Consider the following 25472-nt stretch of genomic DNA (forward strand, 5'->3'; position numbering starts at 1 on the left):
ACACTTCTTTCTCTCTCCTTCAGTGTAAAAATATTAGACTAGAATATCTGATGTCATCATGGCTCAGCCTCACACCTTGACAGTACCTGACTCCAGACTGCCTCTTCAACTGCACAGAGCTCAGCAACTCTCCATCCTGGGTTCAGTTGGAACCACACAACTGGGAGACTGGGAGAAACTGCACTGACCCTCAGTTGTGGTCAAAGCTGTGTTTACATGCAGAATCATATCTGGCTAGAAGAGCAGTACAATTATTCGTCCTTATTCAAATAAGCAAGGGGCTAACCGGAAGTAGCTAGTTTGGCTAATGGGAATGTCGCCACAGACACAAAAGCTATTTACTGCGGAATGCAAAAATTTACTGATGAGCTTGGTGAGGGTTTGAATGCAAGATGTTCATTTATATGAAAATATTATTCATTACAGTTTTAATCAAAAAAGTTCTACAACAAAATCTGTTCACTAAAATGGCACGGACCCCTGCAGAGGCCCCTGTCAAAACAACATTCTTGCTTGATTAAAAATTAAATCTCATTCTTGCACCTGTGTCTCCTTCTGCCCTCTTGTGCTTTTCAGTTCCTTTGCAGCCCACCAGGCCTGTCAGAACCCTGTGGTTTTCTACTCCTTGAAAATTTGTTCTCAATTTACAAAACCCAACGGGTTAGTCTCCACATCTACTTAGGTACCAATTCCAGCCAGCCATCTGTTCCCAGCCTCTCTCAGAGACAAAGCATTTGATCAGTGTTTCAAATAGTGTTTTTAACATCAACAGCTATTGTTAAAAGAATACATGTTTTTGTTATTTGATCAACTTAGGGATTAGTTTGCTTTCCTAGCACATCATTTCTTACTTAAAAATTTGACTTCTGTTTCGTTCACTACGATTCGAAAGCGCCTCCTGATTTTATCCTCTAAAAATCAAAGTGTCATCTGATGAACTGTCCGGGCATGGTGGATCTGAGGGGCCAGTTTCTAGCCTAAAGAATAATCACACTGACAGCCAGCTGACATATCTCATACATATTCGTGCACCTGACAGACACTAATAAGCTTAGAATGGCATAGCCCTCATCTTTAAGAGCCGCTTTTAGCCTGAGGAAGTTTCAGGAATACAGCCCCGTATCTCTCCAGCAGAATATCTAGCCATGCTGGTATTAATGTTAAGTGCACATAACACGTATCATTCCTGATTGCTACATCATCAGACTGGGACGACTTGCAAAAAAATACTACGATATTTCATTCCCATGTCAGTTTTTAAAGCAATAAATTTGGACACTCACTGACACACGCTCTCATACTCTCACTGACCCAGTGACACTTTCAAAAATTCAGTCAGTTCCCTTTTGTTGCCCTGTGCTTTGTTCCTTTGTTCTCCAGCAGCAGTATTTTATTTCTTGTTATTTGTCTTGCTTCCCTATTTGTTCATTTTTGTTCACGTCCTCCTGTGTATAACACTTTTGCCTTGATGCTAGTATCTCCTGGCCAGCTGCCCATGTCTATGTTTAAGACTGTACATCTTTATGAAGCATTTGTGATCTTTTAACTTTTGACACCCACTTATTCCCTACCTCCCTTTTCTTCAAAAGGTTTTTGCCAGGCCTTTTTTGCAGATAAGAATATGTTCTTCACGACTTGTCTGCTGAAACAAATTGTAAAATAAACATCAATCTCACCTGTACAGAGTTGACTACTTCAGCACTAGTGTTGAGCATGCCCTGCCAGACCCTGGAGAGATCCCTGAGGTTGAAGATGTAGTGGAACTTGGCAGGAGTTGGAAGCATCTTAACCTTGGTCAACTGCCAGAGACGGTGGGTCAGAGACACCAGACTTGGCACTGTTCTGCGTACCTCATCCACAAAACCACGACGTTCACAAAAATGGCCTTCCCCAATCACACCTGAAAGGACAGGTTGTTAGTGGTATTTGGTTTTAGGTTTGGTTTGAGTTGGCTGATGCTCACTTTAATTCTGTGTATTTATCTTTTTGCTCACCAAATATTTTGTCTATGGAGGCATTGGAGGGCAGGGTACAGTTAAAGATTGAGAACTGTCTTTTCAGTCTCTGCGGGATATCATTACGACCTCCTCCTGGATGGATCATGGCTGCCAGGAACTGAACATCCACAATATTGGTGAACTCTCCTGGTTTCTCCAGATTAAAGAACCCATTCTGCTCCATCAGCTGCCTCACAATCTCATTAGTCACCTATGATGAGGGGCAAAAAGAAATTATCTTCATTAGGGTCACTGCAAAGGTATAAACTAAGAGATTTATTTCTATTTGAGATGTAACAGCGACACCAAACCTGGTCTCCCCACTCATTGACAACAGGCATGTTGATATCATCGATAAAAATTGACATTTTTTTCCCAGCTGGCGGTCCATAAGTGGCCCCCATCCTCTTATCCACATAGCTCTCAACTGTCCTCTAAAAAAAGAGAGAAAGCAGAGAGAAAATATAAGTACACCTATGTTGAAGATGAAATGAACATGAAGCTGTCAGGTTCCAGCGTGTTCATTTCCTCTGTTCTCTCACTCCCCTCATGTGTGTTTGTCTCCCTGTTTGTCTGGAGTTGGGGCAGAGCTGGAGATCTCTCAGTAATTCATCTCTTGCTCATTCCACACCTGCATCTGATAAAGCAATCAAGTCACCTTTTTACCGTGCCCTATTTAAAATCGGCTCATTCCTCCACTCTCTGCCAGATTGTCTGTTACTCCTGTGTGGTATTCAGCCTGGTTCCTTGTGTGAAGTTTGTTTCCCCACACTATGCATTTGAATTGAACTTTTGGCTACTCCGTGTCTCTAAGATTCCCCCCGCCAGATTTACCTGCCAAGCTTCTCTCCCTCAACTCTGCTCCAGCTCCTACTCTCTGGTGACCACAGCTCAGCTGCAGTCTGCTCTCCAGCCTCTTGCCTCTGTCTGCCTTTGATCCCCAACCAACCTCTGTGTTGTCACCTCAGGATCCCCAACCCCACTCTCCGAACTTCACCTGGCTTCCAAATAAACTATTCTTGCTGTCAAAACCTATTTGAGTGTCTCTTTCTGCATCTAGGGTCTAGACATTTATTGGAACCTTAACAGAGGCAAGATGGAAGAAGAGAGCAGATCGAGAGAGATTCACTAGTTTATAATCCATCATGACAGCTTGATCAATATGGACCTTAGCCACGTACAGGGAGGAGAAAGTGGTCCTTCCTCTAGCCATCATATTATTAATCAGTCCGGGCACTGATCAATAGTAGTTCGCATGTGTTAACGTGTCCATGATAAATGACATTGTCTTAAATCTAACTTGTCTGCTACTGTAACATGTGGACACGGACGTGGAACATAAATGTTGCGATGAGCCTGCACAGAGTAAGAGATCCACCTCCTGGAATTATTAATGTAGATGAATGGTTGTGGTTTACCTGGAAGATGAGGGGAGTAGTTGCCGAGGAGAAGTTCAGACTCTTGCCTACGTGGGTCTCAGGATCATACTTTGACATGTAGCCCTTGATGATTACAGTCTTGGCTGTGCCTTGCTCTCCAATCAGTAAAACAGCCTGAACAAACAGTGCATAGGTCTTGAGTTCAGATGAACCTGTTCTGTCTGATCATGTACAGGCATTTCCACATCATGTGATATGTCAAGTCAGCGTAACTGATACATCACATAATGAAATAGTAGGAAAATATTCTGTTAAGTTGAAAAATAGGTCCATACTTCTGATTAAAAACCCCAAATGTAAATGATTGAGCATGAATTCAGTATAACACCAGATGACTATGTGTAATAATACATGAGATAGTGTCTCAATTAGAATATAATTATTACTGTGCAAATACCCACGAGTGAAGTAGTTGTTCATTCTGAATAAAATCTAGCCTGAAAACAGATTACAGGTATCTTAATCTACAGTTTTGATTGGACAAAAATCAAATCAATCATAAAAATAAGATTAGTATATATTTATTTCAGGCCTCTATTTTGGTGATGTGAAATTTAGATGTTATTGAATAAATGGTTGGTAAATACAGCGTGTGGTTACATGAACAGCGCTAATATGAGTCATATGCAAACCATTTAACCTATTGATTTGTTTTGTTTTTTCGCAAATTATTTTTAATTTGTAGCTCTGTCACTGACCAAGCCTGGAAAATGAATTAAATTTACCCCTCACAAATTGGCATTAGGAATCTGATTGACTTGACTTAAATTACACACACACACACACACACACACACACACACACACACACACACACACACACACACACACACACACACACACACACACACACACACACACACACACACGTGCAAAGCATGTAATGGTCTTTTACGTAGCATATTGACTAGAGTATTTGAGTCTGGTCTTTTAGTAGAGCAGCAATCAACCATGCCGTCATGTTATCGACCTGAAGTGTGTATGTGATGTGCCCACTCAGCTGTAGCCGGGAAGAAATGAGTCTTTATACGCTGTCTGGATGAGATGAGCCAGACCCTTATTGTAAGGCTGAATGGAGCTGTGAGAAGGGACGTGTTTACTAAGAACCCTTTTTGCAGCTCCTTTAAGGTCATCTTTAAAGTCAGTATTGTAGTTGATAAGACAAATGTCATATACACACTCGTATTTATGTGTTTTTAAACTATTTAATCCTGTCAAACTCATCGTGATAAGCCTTTCATTTGTGACTTCTCTTCGTGTACAGAATGAGAAGATGTTCTCTTTCAGCAATCACCTTGCCCTGCTTGGCGATGGTCTGAATGAGGAAGTCTGTTCTAACGTTGTCCACATTGGGGACCAGGATGGAGCTGTACTCTGGGGTTAACTCAGACGGATAAACATACTCCTCCACTCGTGTGCTCCAGTGGACCCACTGACCTGGGAGGAAATGAACATGCAGGGATTACCGATACAACTCTTGTGTAGAGATTAGAACAAAATATCTAAAATGTCTAAAGCAATAAATCGCTTCATAATTCATGGTAAAGTTCTGATGAATGTACACCTGTTGTAGAAAACGAATAATGCTTCAATATGCACTGGTGCTCTCAGTGTGTTAATTCATACCATCTGCTGTAACGTGGTAGTCAAACATGGTGTCCTCACTGTCAGGAGGGATATCTGGCAGGTTCAGACAGATGCTGTCGTGCTTCCTGAGCCAGATCTCCAGTTTTCTCCGATTGTCCAGTTCCAGGACAGCACCAGTGCTCCACATGAGAGCGAACACGTACAGCCGCTCCAAATGCTCTCGAGACAAGTCACCACCCTGCTCCTGTACAGGAATACCCAGTTTTACATGACTTGGTTAAATGCTTAGAAAGAAGAGGGTGCTTATCGTCATCTTTAAATATGACTTTTTGACTTAAAAAGAGAACAAGGATGTGATAATCCACTAGATTGGATTCCGCATGAAGTAAGCATTAAGTAACTCGTACGAATCAGATTTACATCAACAGCTACAAACCCAATGACCAAAAAAAGAGCAAGATGCGGCATGGATGCAGCAGGTTGGCGCTCCTTCAAAAACATCTTTCTCATAGCAAATGGAAATATTCCTAAGGCTTGTTTTGGAATACAAAATTGAGGCATGCTATAGCCAGGGAAGCGAACAGGCTACAAGCTAAGCTAAAGGCTATTTGCACACATTACCGCTCCCTATTCCTTCCTGTCAGTGCCAGCTGCCAAAAGATGCAAATCATTGTTGAAAATGTCATGATGCGTTGTTGCTATGGGTGAAATTTGTTTAGGTTTACACACAAAAACACTTTGTAATAGTGACACTGAGGTCATGTGTTTGTGGCATTCTGCTCATACAGCAGCATAACATTAGCTTTAGACATTTATTGGTTGCATTTAAGAATCAAAATCATAAAAGTGGTGCTCAATTGTCATTATCATACTGGATAAACTATCCAAGTCTCCTAAACTTTACCACGGAGTGTATTTTCTGTAAAAAATACTTCATCCAATTCATAATTTTCACTTGCTTTTAACCAAGAGAACTATAAAAACACTAAGTTGTGGGTTGACATAATAAAATCCATCGTCCCTACACTATATTACAAGTCAGTGTGCAATTAAAAGGACAATGAAGCTGTTTTAAGGTTGAATAGCTGCATTTTGTTGCTTTAATGCCATAAGTGCTGAAAAAGGGAGTGAATAGAGTGATAGAGTGACATGTAGTTATACGGCTGAAATGACAGATACTATTGAAGTAATTTTCCCAAGGTTTGCATGAATGATGGGAAACTGGGCACAAAGGAATACCAAATTGTTTTTTTTCCAAAATCTGGTGAAGTTTCACAACCTGAAGTTTTAACGGATTACAGATCTGCCTCTCTAATCAAACCATTACCTTAAAGCTCCTTCTGGCTTTTATTAGAGCAAAACATTATTCCAAATACCTTCTTTCAATTTCCCAATTTTATTCTGGCTGTCATCTTATCATAACACTATGAAAGAATTCAAAGTGCAGTCTGAGAACATTCTGTCCCACGGAAGGGAATTCAGAACAATTTGAACCTTACCTTTGACGGTATGAGTCCCTGCAGCATGTTGATGCACTGCATGATGACAAAAGCTTCCAGCAGGTCCATTTTAAACTCAAGTGACTGAACACAGAAGCGGTAGACCTCAGGGAAGGAGGAGGAGAAGAGATCCCTCAGCACCTCAGCCTCCTGGGGGGAGCGTTTCTTTAACCACCCCTGAAAACAGCGATCATGTAACAGTTGATAAGACTGAGTTACCCTAGTCTACAGTTAATGTGTGTTGATGGTGTATAGAATTAGTTCAGTCACCTCCAGTATGGGACTCCAGTTGAGCACGGAGGAGCTCATGAACACCATACCATTCCGTGAGACGGTAGCTGGAGAGGCATTGTCGATGTTATGAGGCTCAAACACCACCTTACAGTTGGGTGCCATGGGTATACGGTCTCCATTAGCTAGTGTGAGAGTTCTGTTGTCATCCAAAACCGAGTTCAGGTTCTCAATCCAGATGGCATCCACCGGTCCATCTAAGACTATCCAGATGTGCTCTCCTGAGAGAGAATACCATGGTTTTGTTTATCTATATGAACATTAATTTGATAAAAATGCACAAGTGATTTAATTACTTCGGCATTTCATCAGTGCCGTTTTTCTGTCTGTCATCAGGATTATGAATAACTATGATGCTGATTTTCAACAAACTTGGTGGACGGGTGCAGAATGGGAACCCTCATATTTGCAGCAGATTATACATAGAACCACCTGGTGGAATCAAGAACCTGTATGCGTATTTAATAAATCTCCTCATTGGGGATCACATTCATTTTTGGTCATTGGTAGTAAGTGAGAAGACTGCAGTTTGCAACAAAAAATACATCTGAAATAATTTCAAATTCAGAACTAAACACACACTGAAGCAAAAAAACAAAAAACAAAAACAAAAACAGCATTACTAATGCAAAACCCCTAGAAACCAGTTGAATAATGAAACACTCATCCAGATCCAGAGTAAACTTTATCGAGAGATGAGTGAGCAGCTCTTGCAGCGCAGCCCAATTTTAAAAATTTTTTTATTTTTTCCGGAGCTTCCACAATGACAGCCTGACAGGCCGCACAGTGACAAAATCAGAATGTGACAGGAAGGTAAACCTGAGACAACGCGGGTCGCCTTTTTTTCACACTGAAGGCGAGCCGAGCAGAGCCGAGGCGACCCGCTAAACACTATACAATGATATACAATACAGAATATCACAATACAATTCATAATACACAATATTGGGTCGCTTGCAGAGTCGGTGGATGCGGGTCGAAATGCTGAATCGACCCTTTCAGAGTGCCCAAATTCCCGCGTTCACCCGCGTTTTTGGTGCAGTGAGAAAGGGGCTTTAGACTGCTTAAACTGTTAGGAAAGATCAGTTCGGAGACGTGAATGAAGCATGTGGGTCATGTTCTGCTTCACCTGGTGAATAACAATGTCAGCTCAACTGTTTTTCCACCAGTGTGCATTTCCCCTGTTACACAACTGTATTTTCTGTCTGCTCAATGCAACAAGTTGCACAAGTGAACAGCATGACACATGAAAGCAAACACATTCAATGTATATTCATACCGATACATGCATACAACTTTAATGAAGTGAGTAGGCAGATTAAACAGTTGTTGGTGCTTCATTGAACTACAAATGCAGTGGGTATCCCCTGATGATGAAACTTTGCTGCAACAAAATAACAGAAGTTGGACTAAGAAACATCAAGACCACCAGGAGTACTCTTGAATCATTTGAGGACTCAATTCTTAACTCTGCAGAGATCCACTTATGTTTGTCTCTCATTTTCTCTCTTCTGGTAATGCTCAGCAGAGAGGATATAGTTATAAAACCTCACTGCTGGAGTTGCCATGTACACAGGAACCATGTATCTAGCTTATGTAGAGCACATCTAAAGGTAGACAGAGCATAATTGGCAAATGATCCAATAAGTTAAACAATATATGATTAACATTTCAATGAGCAAATGTTTCCTGACCTTTCTTTGCCCTCAGTGTTTTCCTCCAGAGAGTCGAGAAGATGCCATCAGTCCAGTCGTTTGTAGCCACATCAAGTCGGCCAAACATCTGAGGGGCTGTGATGGCTTTGGGGTTCATGCGCATCTCCCTGTGAGGCTGACCACACTCTGGGAAGACCGTGACACAGATATGAGACAGTATAATACCAGTATGCTTAAAAAAAAACAACCAAAACCTGCATCTCTTAAAAGTCTTTGCACCTGTCATTGCTCTCATCAGTGTGTGTATACAGGTGGACTTCCCGGCCCCACTGGGGCCCAGGGCCATCATGCCATGTCGGACCCTCTGAGTCTCAAAAAGCTGAATGACCTTCAGCTTCCAGGATGGGTGGATGATCAGACCTGCCACCTCAGCCTGAGAGACAGAGGAAATAGCTGTATCTCAGCTCTTCAGTGTGTCCAGTGTTACAGAGTAGAAGGATGTGTCTCGGATGATGTCGAAACGTCTGGATCAGTTGTTGTATTATTGCACTGGCACAGGGTTACTGCCACAAATAAATCATGCATTACAGTACAGGGATGAAAAACACATGAGAATACTGTAATTTATAGATATTTACTGCATCTCGTGCTTTCTATTTTCTCTCCTGCTACTTTGACAAATGATGCTGTGGTAATCCATCTGGGATGTGATATCTTCAGGCATTTAGCACTGACATAAAAGATGTATCTCTCTTTCTCTCTGTCTGTCTCTGTCTCTCTCTCTCTCTCTCTCTCCCAACATACAGACACTCATTTCTCGCCCACTCCAACCTGCTTGTCGATGGCGGCCTCTAGTTCAGGGTAGCCCGCCTTATCAAGTATGATGCCTGGGAAGAGGTCTTCAATCAAGCTCAGGAAGAGTGGCTCGTCCTCATCAATCTAACGCGTACATTTTTGCAAAAACAAACAGAAGATTAAGGGGTTATTGCTTGAATTTTCAGTTTCTGTTTTCTCATTGAGACTGACCAGTTTGGAGAGGTTCATGTCCCTGAGGACCCTCATAACAATGGTGGACTCTGTGTCAGTGGGGTTGGCTCGTTTGGCTGCTCCCAGCGTTCGCAGCACTGACAGGATGTTCCTCAGGCCAAAGTCATAGTGAACCTGGACAATCACAGTAAACGGTGTAGATTCATTTATCATCTGTAAAAAGCTGTGTGAAAACTCTCTGTCCTTCAACTTGTCCTGTTCTGCACAGGACGGTAAATTTCTCTTGCAAACATGAAGAACTTTGATGATTTCATTGAAAATGAACCCCACGGGGAAAGGATTCTTCAATGCGATATCAAATATCGAGTCAAATATCAAGTCCTGCGCGTCAGTGGACAAAAACAAACAATCATGGCTTACTTAAAATCAACTTCTTTACAGTACATCTGAGTTAGAAAGGCATAGATCATGAAAACTCAAACAAGAAATCATAAAGACTGTTGCTGTCTTTCCCCGTGGTATGGCTGTAGGTCTCAGCTGAGTTAGTCATGGCTTCACGTTTGTGCTGAGGAATTTCAACACTGTTTTAACAATTAGTTTTAGAGCTTCTGGTTTGCGTGAACATTTTGTTTTTTGATTAATCACTTAGCAAAATTTTAAGCTGAAATTTAAACATTTTTCCTGACAAAAGTATAGGTTGAGAATAATACATCTAACCTAGATGCATAGAATATTTTTGGGTTTTACTGCATCTACATTAGATTAATGGTATAATTTCAATGAATTTAAAGAAAATATGCCATTCTACATCTGTGGTAGGTTTGGGGTTCAGGTTTGAATTCAATTTTATCATTAGGAGGCTTGTTTCCCTTAAGCCATAGTAAAACTCAAAGGTCTGCATGTAGGTTTATTTTATGTTCATGAATGTAATCTTGACAGCAAAACCATGCAGACGTTCGTGCCACAGTCGCCGTCTGTGCCTTATGCCTGTAAACACTCAAATTCAGATGGTTTTGGAAAATGCAAACTAGACAGTCAGAGGAAAGACAGCAATTGCAGCGCTCTTTGAATTCATAGCTGAGTCACAGCAGTGCTCAGAAACTAAAAGGTGCATGGGGACACATTTTAGAGACCCCCCCCCCCCACACACACACACACACACACACAGATGTGTGATACTGAACTGCCTTTATGAGGCTTTAGAGACCAAACGTGCAGCTTTATCATAAATACTTGCGGTGATATTGAGCTATAAAATCATTTAATCAGACTGCAACACACCAGCTAACTCCCAAAGCAGATTTTTTTTTCATGTGAAGTGTTAGCGTTCTTACCTGCTTGGAGAGTTGTTCCTCACACAGCTTGTAGAGAGTGAAGAACTTACGGGCCAGCTCCATGTTGTCTATGAAGCCACAGCTGGCCAGTTTCACCCGAATGATAATCTGACGGTCAGGGACCATCATGGCTACCGTGCGAAAGTTGATCTTCAGGTTCTCTGGAAGTTCCTGGCGTCCTGCATAACCTGGGTTCTGATTACAGGGGAGAAGGAAAAAAGAGACCTTAAATAAATTGAAAATGTGAACAACATTCCTGAAAAATTATGAAGTAAAAAGTAGATCTCTGATGACACAAACGCACAGGTGCTAAGATCTATGATTTATAACATCTCAATCTCAAAATAAGTGCTAAGGAACAAAGATAGGCAGAGATTTGCTGTATAGACACTGGTTCTTCTTCAGCAGTTTCTCAATACCATCCGGGTGTTGAGGGAAGTTAATACTCTGGAACCTGTTATTATCAATACGTCGAGGAGATGATTTTAAACTCCATTGATAGATGCTGTGTCTCAGCAGTACGGTGGTGGGTGAGGGTGATTAGGCAACAACTACTTATTATTGACAAACCATGTCTCTGCACCACATTTGGGCAATCAGCTCTGTGTGTGTGTGTGTGTGTGTGTGTGTGTGTGTGTGTGTGTGTGCGCGCGCCAGTATAAAAGCAACCAGTCAATGAAATGCCCTCTCCAACCACACCAGGAGCTGCAGCTCCATCAGGACTTTCAAAACAATCCTCTAAAGTTTGTCAGAAGCTGCTCAGCTCTCTTCTCACTGATATTGACTGATATTTAACTTAGTGGTGTCACTCACTTGCTCCTTTTTTAAGCTTACATTTATGATGTGCAATTGTGCGATTGTGCTGTGCTGTGCGTGTGTGTGTGTGTGTGAGACAGAGAGAGAGAGAGAATAGCTGTGTATTTAGTGTCCTGTACCGTCTGGGTTATTTTTAATTGTATTTATGAATGTGTGTTTTAACTATGCATTTTTTATTTCAAAAGAATTACATAAAAATATTGTTGTTAATCTTAGGTTCACACTGACTTGTATCCATCTAATGGCATGTTAACATTTAAAGGTGGGCTTTTTACCTGTTCAAACACAGATATTCTTGTGTAGATGTATTAGCTATTTACATAAAAATTTATAAAGTGATATTGACATTCATATATAAAAAATCTTTAATTTGCAGTAATGGTCTTTTGGTTTTGGGTTAGCGTCCACTCAAGGAACTAGATCAATATCTCCCTATGGCTGGTACACCTACTGATACACAGTATTATTGGAGTTTTTGTCTACAAATAAACACACACACACACACACACACACACACACACACACACACACACACACACACACACACACACTTATTTAGCAGAGGAGGAAGACTCCTTGAATAAGAGGAAGTAAAAGATGACATCAAAAGGTATGGATGTAACAAAACTAATCCTCCCAAACATGATTATACTGCAGCTTTTCAACATGTCTTGCTAGAATGGCTCACTTCTATCAAATTCCACGGTGAAACATAATCAAAAAACAGAACAGATTGTGTGCCGAGACCCTGATATGATTCAGCCTGAAAAACAAGATGATTTTTTTTTTTTTTTTGGCTTTAATCCCTGAAAACTGGTAGACACCTCATATTAAAGCAGCGTGACCCTTTTGCTCTCTGGGACTACATTTATATAAGTTTATCTCATCCTTTGAAACTTTGGTCATATTTAATATTAATATCTGACACTGTGACGTGAAATATAAAAATCAGTAAAAGCATCATAGGTCCTATTGAAGTAATACTGGAATATCATTTTGGTTCACTGCAGTACCTTTAGCTAGTTAAAGCCCTCATGAACCCCCCCCCCCCCCCCCACAGACCCCGCCTTTGATTTATGTCACTGTATATAACACACACACACTCACACACACAGACAGACACAGACACACACACACACACACCCTTACCATATGGGAGAAGTATTCTCCTGTTCTTTCTTTAATTAAGTCATTTGGGATACAGTTAGTGAGCTATAGAGAAAATGTGACGTGTTCCTGTATAAAGAAAAAGATCATCGACTCAGGCTCATATTATCAGTAGCATTGTACAAAACATGATGTGGTTCAGGTCAGTTCAGTTAACCGCATAACATCTCCTTAAACTGTGCCATTTGTGTTCAGCTTCAAAAAATAAAACACATTTCAGAAGACAGGGTTTTCTTGGGATGTCCAGGAAGCTCATGGCTGTAATCAAATCTGCACAGCATCAGCCTGTGACATTTCTGTTCTATAAAACTGCGACAGTCTTTCCCAAATGCTTCAACTAAAGATCTGTGATGGCACTGACCATGGTTAGGAAGATTCCAAATTCCGGATTCATCTCCACATTGTCTCCATCAGTAAAGACAAAGTTTTTGCGACGTTCTTTCTTGCAGGTGAGCACAATGGCGATCTGCTGGGCAGCCACTGACAGAACAGGGAGTTCAATGCGGTTGAACTCATCAAAGCAACCCCAGGACCCTGACTGAGCTAGACCTGCAAATCACACACATGCAAGCAAATAGATTAAAGATACAATCCTAATTTCTGATCTGACAATTATCTGTAGTTCTCTTGTGAGCGATAGCATTTTGAAGCAGAACATACTGTATATCCTCCATGACACTTACCTTTGAATATTCTTCCCAGGCCCCTGAAGTCCATCTGGTCAGAACAGTTAAAGACCACGACATACTTCCCCAGACAGCGCCCCATGTCTTTTGTAGTCTCCGTTTTACCTACAAAAACACAAGGGTTAGATTCAACTCAAGTTCATGAATTTGTAGACTGAGTAACATCATTCAAATCCCGTGGTTTTTCAACCATTTGGGATAATGAATCCTCCAAGTCAAGCAGGCCAGCTGACAACGGGCAGCAGTTTAACATCAGAAAGGTGTTGGACGCAATATCGTACAGACATTGTTGTTGAAAATGAAAATCATGTTAACATTACTCTTACGCTGGTCTGACATCAAACTTTAGGAGCGAGAAAATATCAACGGGACATATTAAAATTTCATGTTGTGTCAATTTTGTATGCAGTGGTGTAGATATGAGTGCTCATACCCTGAAACAAGGCAGCACTGTTACACATCAAGTAGTGTCCCAAAGCCAGTGGGTTTTTGGTTAAATGCCTGAACTAAGGTCTGTATTTCACTAGCTTAAGATATTCAAATGTTTTGGTCTATGGCATAAAATGAGTCCACACGTGAATTTAGAAGAATTCATACCTTTTACAAATGGTCATTGCAAACAAGTGGCTGAAAAAAAGATGACATTAAATGCCATTGTGGGAAAACAGAAAGCAATAAGCTAAATGTGGTGATTTTGAGTTGTTGTGGTTATATGCTTCAAAAATCACAAAACTGGTTAATGATCGACAAGTTTAAGTCTCATAGACTTACAGAGCTTATTTACAGCTATGATACAAAAGCCAAAGTAAGAATCCCAGGAATCCTACAGAGATCTAACTATGCCACAAGCTGTTTTTGACAATGTCAGTCTCACCTGTTCCTGCAGGACCAGCAGGAGCTCCACCCATACTCATATAGAGAGCCTGGGCAAGGGTGATGTAGCACCTGCCAGGGCGCACGCACACACACACACACACACACACACACACACACACACACACACACACACACACACACACACACACACACACACACACACACACACACACACACACTTCAAGTTAATTGGCAAAATAAGGTTATATTTTTTTGTATCCATTTCCTCTCATGGGTAATATAGCAATGTGATCGGACCCCTCATAGGGAGGGTGAAGCCATTGGAGCTGGAGAGGAGTCCTGCTCACTGACACATGAGTAGAGGGTTACCATTCTCGTTTTTTCCTGCATGACTGCGATCATGTGATATAAAATCATGGATGTAGCAGATATGCATGTGTCCTTAAAAAATGGTAAGCAAATCATATATTTTATAATTTTTTTAATCATTGCCGAGCCCTCGCCTCACCAATTCCACTTTTACTTTTTCAAACCTGATGCAATAACAGGGAGGATGAAGGATGTGAAAACAGTGACTGACAGAACAGAGAAGCAGCAGAGTACATTCTACCTGGAGACTAGGAATGAGACTGAGGCAGGGAGGAATCTTAACGCCTTCAGTCATGAGGCCAGCACGTCACTTGTGTGGAGCTGCTGTCAGATGTCTGCTGGTGGCTCCCTCCCTGTTGCTGTCTCTTCTCATCTCCCTCTCCTTGTCTCATCGTTTTTTCTCTCTGTCTCTTCTCATATTTCTCGATCCATGTCTGCATGTCTGACACGGGCTCCCTTCCTCTCCCCATCAGTGTCTAAACTCTCTTCCTCTCCCTGTGTCAGTGACAGAGGTGATGACCATTGTGCAACAGCAGCGACTCTTCCCCTCGAACTCCTTTCTTTCCCAAAGCTTTCTTCTGGCCTCTCTGCTCCTCCAGCTCAGTTACAAGTCTGCCACAGATATTGTGCACATTATATATTTGAATGGATGTTCCAGAGAACATTTCAACTACATCGGAGATGACAGTTACCAAGGGTACATCCTGTTCAGTTACATTCAATAGCATGTTGCTGCTGAGAGAAACTGCCTCTTTCCTTTTATCTATGAAAACCTATTAATGAGTAAAACCAACCAAATGGTCCATCTCTGCGTTGTCTGAATCCCGTCACTCATTCTGGTTGGCTGCTATGTAGAAGAGGACGTATGAATGCATGATAAACTTATTAGTGATATAGCAGATATGAAGATTTGTGTTCAGAAACATCTCAACACTGTAGACTTTGATGTCTTACTTCCTAATTCGATCTGTGTAGAAGTAGGTTATGATCAGCCCAAGACTCGTTTTCTGTCTGGCTGGTCCAACTTCTAATCTTAAGTGTTGGTTGTTTCAGTCAAGTTCACCGGTGTAACTCATAATACGGGATATCATGCCGCCCAGTTTAAAGTGAATGAATTCTATTAATACATTTGATCATGACTTCCTACATCAAGCACTGACGGCTACCAAAAGACTTAAGGAGCACACAGCAGCAAGCTGTCTTGGTCGCTGCTCCACCCCCATCTGCTGATCTGGGGTTGGCCATCTCCTTCAATACATATTGAGTCTATTGTTTTTGGTGTTTTTTACCTCACAGTGAGGAGTTTCACTAGGGGGGGATTTAGTGCGTGGGTGGATCATACTATTCTACCCCGAGATCCTACTGCAGCAACCAGGACAAACCCTCACCTGGCTTCCAAACCACAGACACAACTGTGTCTGTAGATGCCGACCCTCATGATGGTGGGAAAACTAGTAAACAACTACACCACCTGGCTGCCCTGTGACGCCAGGTGTGAACGTGCTTTAACCAAAAGACGGTAAAGTGGTTAGGAAGCTGTGCTCTGCGTCTCTCAGTCGTCTCAAACTGTGACATTAATGTTATCTGTGCCAATAGTTGGAACCAATAATGTTTTGACATGGTTGCCCATTTTTTAAAAGATATTTTTCTGTGTTTTTCTGTGTGATATTATGATGTTTGTGAGGGTGTGTGTGTGCCCTAAAATGTGTCCTCCTACCTATCAGTCAACGGCGTAATGACGAGCCTTTCAGTGCAGCCCAGAAACTCATTCTGGTAGACAAAGTCCACGTCTGTGATGCTGATGATCATCTTGTCAGAGTCTTCATTGAAGTAGAAACGACACTGCTTCAACCACTCAAAGTCATTGGGGGTTTTGACGTGGAGTCGGCACTGGTGGGTGAAAGATGAAAAGGATGGAGGATGGATGGAGTGGAGAGAAAAATAAGAGAGGGCGGGAGGGTATGAGGGGGCATTAGTTGACAGAATGAAAGTTATCATGAAAAGAGGGAGAGAAGCAGGTGAAGAGATGAGAGAAAGGAGGCCATGGGAGGAAAATGAGGGGGAAGGAAGTTTAAGGAGGAGAACACGAAAGATGCAAGTTAAGGAAAAATTATGTTTATGGAGCAGAGTGAAAAGAGGCAGCAGAAAGATGAAATAAAAAGACAAAAAGATGATAGAAGAGAAACCAGAGATATTAGCAAAAAAGGTGAGGAAGACAGCAAATTACATACAAAGGTACAAAACAAGACAAATATAATTATGAAAATGTATTCCATTCATTTATGTTCTATTTATCTTAAAGACAAGCACATTCAAAAACAGCCTTTTTTTCTGGGTCTAAGTGTCACTTGGCTGCTATCAAATGAAGACTTGAGAACAACTTTAGACTCTGCAGGTGACAAGCTAGAATATCAAAAGCTATTTTAACAGAAGGGATCTATGTTGAGTGATGAATTGTCTGTGCCACCATAATAAAAGCCAAGCCTAGTCAACCAACCAGCCATTAAGTTCTGTTAAGAAAGACACGTAAATGGCTCCTGGAACCCAACGACTCTTCAAGATCCGGCTCATTATACATCTAAAACCTGAAGAAATTAGTCAAATGAACCAAATAGTTTACACGCTGTATTGTAAAATTAATTTATATCAAATCAATTTCTTCTTGTGTTGGATAAGAAATGAAATTAAAAGAATTAGAATAAGCAGTAGAAGAACAGACTAACATTTCTTTCTGAAACTATGAGGATCATACTCACCAGGTCATCAAATATGTCCCTCTGGTGGACATGAATGGTGATGAGAGTCTCATACTTGGTCCTCTCCACAGCGCTCAGGTCTCTGGTGGTCATGTCGATCAGCGTGTTGAGCAGATCTAGGAACAGCTGGTTGGTCTGAGCCATAATGCGGCGATCATCTCTGGCATTGGTCAGGGCCTCCTCTGAGTCCCTCGTCCATATAGTTTGGATACCTAGCAAGCCCACCTGGGTCAAGCACAATCGGTGGAGGTGTAATTGTTGATTCATGAATTCAAAATCATATTCTTAAGGTGTTCATCACAAGTATGGCACTTGGGTAAGTCATTTGAGCTACCTGAGCAGGAAAAGAGTTGATGAAGTTGATGAGCTGGAAGCCAGAGTCCTGGATGGTCTGGATAGCGTGTCTGATGACCATGTGTAAAGACCTCTGGGATTCCTTCAGCAGAGCATTGAGCCAAACCTCCACATTCCCTTCTGCTGTGACAGGATGCTCCAGCTCTACAGTCTCCCCCTCTCGGGATGATACGGCCAGGATACGGTCATATATCTGAGGAGGGGTTCTAGAGATTATTATCACAGTTTGTATTCCATAACCAAAGCTTTTCCTAGATCATTCAGCCAAGCAAAGCTCTGGGGAGGATTACCTTTTCATGGAACTGGACACATTTTATGTTGTCAAATACATTGAGGAGATGGGCCTGGATGGTGTGGGAGTCTGAGGCCTGGCCCAGGATCTCCAGCAGGGCCGGGTCAGAAACAAAGAAGAAACGAGGGAACAGCAGACGCTTCTTCTCCAAGTAGCTGTTTAATAACATGGTGATATTCTTATAAACCTGGAAACTATCAAACTCTCACATTGGCTGAGGTATTATTTACCCTGTAAGTGATTTCTGGCAGATCTCTAGCTGTTCCAGGAGGTGAGGAAGCAGCTGTCCCATTGTCTCATCTCCGACACATGACTGTATCACATTTGGCATTTCGTGAGCCCGCATCATGATCTTGACCCAGGATTTGTCAATGTTAGAGAAACGCTTTGCTTCCTGGGGAAGTAAATCAGTAATTTGCTTGGTAAATACTGCAATGGCAGATCAGTACACAAGGCAATGAAGTTCACTGGCATTTAAACTAAGATTAAAAAAACTAACAGTGCTGTCCTTGATGGGTAAATACATTCATTTCTATACCAGGAAGCTGTTTTAAATAGGCTCCAAATTAACCATATACAGTACCAGTTTCATCATTTCTACTGCACTAGTATATTCACAAGTAGGCTTTATTGCCTTAATAGCTAATATAGATAAAAAGCTGTACGAGTGTAAATCAAATGAACATATAATTTCAGCTTTTTCACAGGATGAGAAAATATAATAATTCACTGTAATCTACCTTCGGCAGCTGTTTAGCGATATCTCCCCCCACGAACACAGCCTCCAGGTAGATCCAGAGGTTCTGGACCGTCATCCAGTTTTCAATGATATCAGTGGTGTTGGAAAGATTCAGAACCCACTTCTGTATCTGGCCTTTAAATGGCGTGTTGTACCTGTACAGTAGGTTACATCATCATATAGGTTGTGGCAGCTCGTAAAGTCTCGCTAAAATCCTAATAATTAGGACCAACATAGACATACCTGTTGCTCATGAGAGATCCTAACATCATCAGGCTGTCCTCCATGCTGCTGATGATCTCTGACGTGCTGTCTCCTCGCAGCAGGAGCTCTCCACGAGTCTTAAAGTTGGCAAATGTGAACGTCTTGTTGTCCCATTCTGCGATCACCTGCTTCAACTTCTGCTCAATGTCCCGCTCTTTCACTGCACTGATGCAAATGTCCTATATGGGCCATGCCAAAAATTGGGAAGACACTGCAGTCATTCCAAATAGGGGGATGATTACAAGTCAGTATGCTGCATATATCAAGGGTGTGATGATTGCCACAAATGATAAAGGAGAAACCAATGAATCAAACAATTCACAAATGCTTTTTATTGGAAACGTCATTCATTGGATTCGGCTCATTGTGGCGGAGGGACGCATCTCTGAGTGCATAAACATGCTTATCTATCCTTCTAAGACACCACTGTTCATTCTTACCTCAAGCTCCTCTTTATACTTGAGCAAAGGAGCTTCCATGATGTTCCGAAGCTTGAAGGTGTCAGTCTCCACCTCAAAGGTATGACCGGTCAACTGATCACAGAGAGATGGTTGGGTCAGGACACGAGGGTCTCCCCTGCCACGAGTTTACTAGCGGCTCACTTTCACTGACCTCAGTTATTCTCTTCCAGTGGCGTGTCATCATGGCCTTGTTGGTCATGAGCTCCAGCAGGGGACAGCATTCACTGAAGTCCTCGATGGTTTTCTTCAAGTCCAGAAAAGCTCGCCATTCCTTTAGAGCATGAGGCAGCTTGCGGCATCTTGAGGTAAAAATGATTACAATTATCAATTAAAGTCATTAACTGTCTTCCAAACTACAGAAGAGAAGATGAGTGTATCCTCAAGGATAATTCCTTCCTCCACTGACACTGTTGCATCATGTAGCCAGACCCCAAAGTAACACTTCTAAAACTGACAGACAGTATTTGTGCCAGAGGAAGAATTCGTCCTGTCTCCTTCAGCCCTTCCATCAGCACATACTGCCTTCATAACTGCTAACGTACAACCTTCAACTTAGTTCAGACTACATGGAGAAAACAAGAGGAGAAATACTGAAAACTACAATCCCTCTAAATAGAATATTTTAATTTTTATTATATGAGCCTCCTCTTCCAGCAAATTACAGACAATGGTGAAATTAAAATCCTTCAGACCGCACAGTCATGCAGTACTTTATTTGATATTATCCTGTGTATAAAACTCCAGGTCAGCTTTTGCATCAGGCCAAGAAAGAGGTGATGTTGACAGAAACAGACGAATCAAAATAATTTCATTTTTTCTCAATATTTCTCATCTTCCTGTGACCCAGGGCGGTGGTTCTTCATCTAGTCCTCAAAATTGACAGTTAATCATTCCCTTTAGCAACAATACAGCATGAATTCAATCAGAAAAACAGTTTATTGGCAGAGTCCTGTTTACTGGTTCCAATATTTCCTGGAAGCATATCTTGTATCTTTCATTTTCATTGTAGCTCAACTCCCATTTCGGTACAGTAAATTAACTTTCTCACCTCGTTTGAAAGTCCAGTAACTCATCGTTGATCTTCTCAATGTTAATGTCAGCCCACAAGATGTCATTGTAACCGTTAACTGTTTCAATGACATTGTTGTAAAGGCCGTACAGCTTCTGTAGCAGAGCCAGCTGCTTTCTTATCTCCAACAGCTGAGGATGCTGGGTAACAGGAAGTCCAAACAGCTCCTCCCCGCCTGTGTAAGTGATGTACTTCCTGAACAGGTTGTCAAATCGATTCTGAGGACGAACAATAACAAAATATAATGTCGTCAAAATGTTGCTTTTTTGTAATTTTTTTTCATATTTAGTGTAATCAAGTACTTTTGCAGAATATTTTCAGTAACTTATATGAAAATATTGTAAAAAACAAGTTGGAAAAAGGGACAATTCTCATTTAACTGACAGACAAACCTTCATCGTAATCACACCTTGAGAGACATACCTGGAACATGATGAGTCTATCGCTGGCATCCTGGGGAGCCAAGCCCACCACCATTGGACCATCCTAAAGCAGAGACAGCAGAGTGTATTTCCACTCAAATGATTTATAATACTGTAAATGATAGAGTTGTCTGAACCAGAGCGCGTTAGCATGCTCTCTGTTCTCACCTTCTCATAGTCCTTGTAAAAGTGTTGACAGTCTTCCACAAATGTCTCCATGTTGCTGAGCAGCTCTCCTTTGAAGTTGGGCTGCAGGGCCACCAGCTCGTTCTGTACCTCTGTGCTCCTGGACAGCAGCTTCTCCCACATGTAACGCAGCGTATCCACCTTGTCTGCTTCTTCTTTTGCCACAGAGAGCTCGTACTTGTGCAACATGGCATAAGATTCCTGCATGGGTGAGAAAACAGGAAGGTTGCAGATTTGAAATCTACAGATACAGCATTCATTTATCATGTATGAAAAGAGGATTGAAGTGGAAGAGGGATACTGCTGCTCTTTACCTCTATGGGACTGACTTTAAAGTCAAATGATATTTGGTTTTCTCTGATCTCCTTGAGCGCTGCCATGGCGATGCGAATATCATCGATGTCTTTTATCTGCCTGTTCAGTTTCTTCCCTGCTTCATCAATAAAGCCAAAGATCTGTTCCATCTCTGAGTGATACTTCCTGTTACAGTACCGCCCGTAGTCCACCATCCAGTTCTTGGTTTCAGAAGTGAGGGACATCTTCAGATCCACTGACACAGAACAATGGAAAAACATAAATGCATTTCTGTGAGTATATTTTTAGAGAATATGCCTCTTAATCTCAGCAGTAAGGAACAATATTCTCAACTCAATCGAACCTGTGAGTAGAGCTAAAGCTCCTACAGTGATGTACTCTGGCTCAGAGTTGATTTCAATCTGCAGGTCTCGATAGTACAGGATCTGGCTCTCAAACTCTGACACCAAGGGACTGGCCTGGATGAACCTGGAAAAATCAAAAACAAAAATTTGCACCCTTCGAAACAGTCTGTCTATGAAAATATACTGTATGTTCATTAGTCATTCCTGTGATCATACTTCTGCATGGTGTCATCACGGTCCTTTCTCCAAATGTGATGGTAGCGACTGAAATGGTCAAGAGCATGCATCACATCCTGCATGGTACATTAGACAGGAATTAAATAGGAGAAAAAAGGGCGTTAAAACATTTTGGATGAATTGATAATCAGTGGTGAAAATGCACAATATAGATTTTGATCCGTTTTTCTTTCTTTTCTTTTCCCCCTTACCGAGCTCATGTGCAGTGAGGGGCTTTAAGTACCTGTTAAAAGGAAAGAAGAGAGCATACCTTTCTGCTGGAGCTAATGGAGGTGCTGAGAACAGAGGCCAGCTTGATGATCTCCTTGTTCTCAGAAATGCTCTTATAGTAGTTTCTGGCTTGGAACGGAAGGGCTTGGATCACATATGCTGAAATGTCAGAACTGCTGCCGTCTGGAAAGGACACATGATTCTATTACTCTGAAGTGTACCTATAAACCTGCACATGCAGCTGTACTTTAAGGCTTGTACACTTACGTTTCCATATTGGAGTTACTGTGAAAGTATCCTACAGTCACTGCGCGTATTACTACAAAAACGTTTTTTTTTTAACTTGTTGCCAAATACCTTGACGTATATGTTTCAGGGGGAACACAAAACTTCACAAATAAGGTACAAAGCAAGAAATAATTTAACTCTACTGGATACAGAAAAACATATTCACAAAAAAAGAGGGGATTACATGTTTTATGTAAGTTTAAAACACTGTGTTACCACCACAAGGAACAGCATGTGTGTATCTCTTAGGGGACGGATTTGTGGAACAGTTAAGAGCTAAAAATATCCAGTTGAAAAAGGCCTGCAAGATAAATATTTTAAGAAATATATAAATGAATATGGGTTGTATTAGCTGTGTGTAATATTAATGTTATTGGACACAGGATTGTAATAATACCAGCTAGGCTCCGGTATGTTGTGGCTCCATCCTCTGATTCGCTCTCAGAAGTGTCCTGCTTCAGAGCGGCCATTCGTCTCTCCACCATTTTTCTCTGCAAGGGAACAAAGACGCATGAGGAAAGCTCTACAGACACAGCTGATCAAGAAAAGTAAGCTTTTAAATCATATGCGGTTCTATGAGTGTTTCTTCTCATTCTGTGTGTTTACTGTAAACACATCATTTATCACATTCATTTTAGAGAGCCAATAATCTTTAATATGTTATTTGTGTTTTTTCATCATAGACAGCTTCTCTCTAAGAATTATCTAAATCACACCCACCTTTGAGATTCTCTCTTTACTCCACTGGCCCACCCCCTTGCTGACACTGACCACGCACTCCACAGCCCGGTTCAGAGCCTGCTGGACCTCCTCCAGAGCTGGGACAATGGTGATGTTAGGAATAGAGAGGGTCACATTGACCCTGAAGATTGCCTGCTGGCCACTGTACTTCATACAACTGGAATCCTTGTCTGCTTCAGGAGGATAACATGATCGACGATAAACATGAAAACAGACATACAACAAATAAAATCAATCTTATAAGCTGAAATTTATGGAAGCTGGTATGGGGTTTGTTGATAGGAAGACTGAAAATCAAAAACACTGAAAGTAAACTGTTGGTAACACAATCCCTACCCAGGAAATGTGTAACTGAGGAGGCATGGATGCGCTTGCGTAACATCTCCAGGGTGTTGCGGGTCAATCTGAGAAGTGCATCGACATTTCGATGGTTGAAATGTGACAGTAGCACCTGTGCTTCTTCCTCCATCACCTCCATCAGGTCCCTCTTCTTTTTCCTCCTCATTAAAGGAGAGGATGGACCAACACTAGCGGGAGGGACCAAGGTGTTTCTAGAGAAGAGACGACCTCCTGAGCGGCCCTCGTCATCACCTGGGGCACAGGAAATGACACATTTACAGTAATCCCTCCTTCTACCATGGCAGTAGAGACTAACTTTAGAAAAATTCTATCAGAATTTGGGTACATAGCTTGTGATTTAATGGTGTAGGCCACAATTAACAATTTTACAGTTATTCTCCCTTGTAGCGTGCTTCACCTTCTATCCTGTTCTATTTGAGCTTCAAAGGAACATGTGATACCTTCGCTGTCCAGATGCTCGACGTTCTTGCCCTCGGTGAAGCTTTCCTCATCCATCCTCTCCACCTCATCTCTCTGATTGTGGTCAAACTCCAGCAGCATGTTGATCAGTTCATTCGCTGCTTCCTCCACTAAAGAACTCTTAGTGTGGAGACTCTGGGCTTGTTTTATACACAAGTCCTGCACACACGGCACATAAGGCACACTGTAGCTTAGCGTTAGCACTGGAGTTTGACAAGGGGCTCCTAGGTAACACCTCCTACTTAGCTGAGTGTGGTAAGCAGTAATTTATGGGTAAAAAATCCTTATAAAATGCACATTATGTGTTAGTAAGTTTCAAATAATCGTAAACATTTATTTTAAGTAAATAAGCCATAACAGTACTTTAAATGTCAGTGATAAACAACGCCTTTTTGTTGCCTTTATTATCTACGCACTTATTTAGAGTTAAATAAGCTTTGTGCAGCAATCAGATTTAAGCAAGAACAAATTGTGCCTTAATTAAGGATAAAAAAAAATCCTTTAATGTGTGCATGTTAAAATGTTAAGATTTTTTTGCAGCTACCAGATCTGAAGTGAGAGTAAAGTCTTATTAAATCTTAAGAATGCTTTTTAAAGTGAGTATTTACAGTTAAACTTCTTGCAACTGTGGGATCTAGTGAGAACAATGCCTTACGAGGTTAATAAAGGCTTGATTATGTGCTAATTAAAAGTTAACTAAGCTTTTTGTGGATACTGGGATTAAAGTGAGAACAGTACAAAAATATGTATTACGGGCCAAGCTTAATAAATCATTTTAAGAAATCATAGTTAAGGGTTAATAGTGGCATATATTGAAAATTTGTCTTATGTCTTAGAATCTTACAATCCTAAAATGTCCTAGAGTCTTCCTATTTTCAACACGTATATAGTCTCAACACAAAAGAAGCATCTACCAGGATGTAAGCTGGGCATACATTGTACAGTTCAATTGGATATTTTTGAGCTGCATGGCTCTATTCAAAGTTGAGCCGAATTTCATCCTAATTGACCGTCAGGGTAAAGGGGGCGGCATGAGGACCGATCACAACACGATCAGCTAATACCTACAATTTCTACAGAGGATTGGAACACCTAGGGCTCTTATGAGTCAATGTGGCATCCTTGTAATATGGAGTATGTTGCTCTGGCTGCAGTGAGTGATATTATTCATTTAACAGATATTCAATTACACAAATACATCATGATTAATGACCTGTGGCTCTAAATGATACACATCAATGTAAAGACATCGAATTGCTGCCATCACAATAAAAGTTGCTGCCTCAGAAGCAAATATTCATCACTTTGATTA

At 41.3% G+C, this 25472-nt stretch overlaps 1 protein-coding gene across 3 annotated transcripts in view; it reads right to left on the bottom strand.

The window, feature by feature from the left end:
* Positions 1 to 25472, bottom strand: part of dnah5 (dynein, axonemal, heavy chain 5) — a 118451-nt gene that overhangs the window by 67118 nt on the left and 25861 nt on the right. For all 3 annotated transcript variants that reach the window (XM_086218915.1, XM_086218914.1, XM_086218913.1), the window contains 36 exons: positions 24142 to 24319; positions 23678 to 23932; positions 23321 to 23514; positions 22998 to 23091; positions 22353 to 22495; positions 22082 to 22158; positions 21865 to 21989; positions 21521 to 21756; positions 21189 to 21407; positions 21022 to 21084; positions 20578 to 20816; positions 19681 to 19828; positions 19509 to 19601; positions 19048 to 19247; positions 18806 to 18959; positions 18296 to 18459; positions 18064 to 18220; positions 17754 to 17966; positions 17420 to 17644; positions 16381 to 16553; positions 14332 to 14402; positions 13455 to 13562; positions 13133 to 13320; positions 10789 to 10983; positions 9494 to 9628; positions 9299 to 9406; positions 8747 to 8900; positions 8507 to 8653; positions 6792 to 7033; positions 6522 to 6698; positions 5062 to 5266; positions 4730 to 4872; positions 3416 to 3550; positions 2309 to 2431; positions 1995 to 2208; positions 1677 to 1900 (listed from right to left, as the gene is read on the bottom strand). In XM_086218915.1, coding sequence (XP_086075041.1) covers positions 1677 to 1900; positions 1995 to 2208; positions 2309 to 2431; positions 3416 to 3550; positions 4730 to 4872; positions 5062 to 5266; positions 6522 to 6698; positions 6792 to 7033; positions 8507 to 8653; positions 8747 to 8900; positions 9299 to 9406; positions 9494 to 9628; positions 10789 to 10983; positions 13133 to 13320; positions 13455 to 13562; positions 14332 to 14402; positions 16381 to 16553; positions 17420 to 17644; positions 17754 to 17966; positions 18064 to 18220; positions 18296 to 18459; positions 18806 to 18959; positions 19048 to 19247; positions 19509 to 19601; positions 19681 to 19828; positions 20578 to 20816; positions 21022 to 21084; positions 21189 to 21407; positions 21521 to 21756; positions 21865 to 21989; positions 22082 to 22158; positions 22353 to 22495; positions 22998 to 23091; positions 23321 to 23514; positions 23678 to 23932; positions 24142 to 24319 — 5919 coding nt within the window. The remainder of the gene's footprint in view (positions 1 to 1676; positions 1901 to 1994; positions 2209 to 2308; positions 2432 to 3415; positions 3551 to 4729; positions 4873 to 5061; positions 5267 to 6521; positions 6699 to 6791; positions 7034 to 8506; positions 8654 to 8746; positions 8901 to 9298; positions 9407 to 9493; positions 9629 to 10788; positions 10984 to 13132; positions 13321 to 13454; positions 13563 to 14331; positions 14403 to 16380; positions 16554 to 17419; positions 17645 to 17753; positions 17967 to 18063; positions 18221 to 18295; positions 18460 to 18805; positions 18960 to 19047; positions 19248 to 19508; positions 19602 to 19680; positions 19829 to 20577; positions 20817 to 21021; positions 21085 to 21188; positions 21408 to 21520; positions 21757 to 21864; positions 21990 to 22081; positions 22159 to 22352; positions 22496 to 22997; positions 23092 to 23320; positions 23515 to 23677; positions 23933 to 24141; positions 24320 to 25472) is intronic.

This window comes from Aulostomus chinensis, chromosome 11 (genome assembly GCF_037954235.1).
Source record: "Aulostomus chinensis isolate RoL2024-O1b breed Wild chromosome 11, RoL_Achi_v1.0, whole genome shotgun sequence".
In the NCBI taxonomy this organism is placed as follows: Eukaryota; Metazoa; Chordata; class Actinopteri; order Syngnathiformes; family Aulostomidae; genus Aulostomus; species Aulostomus chinensis.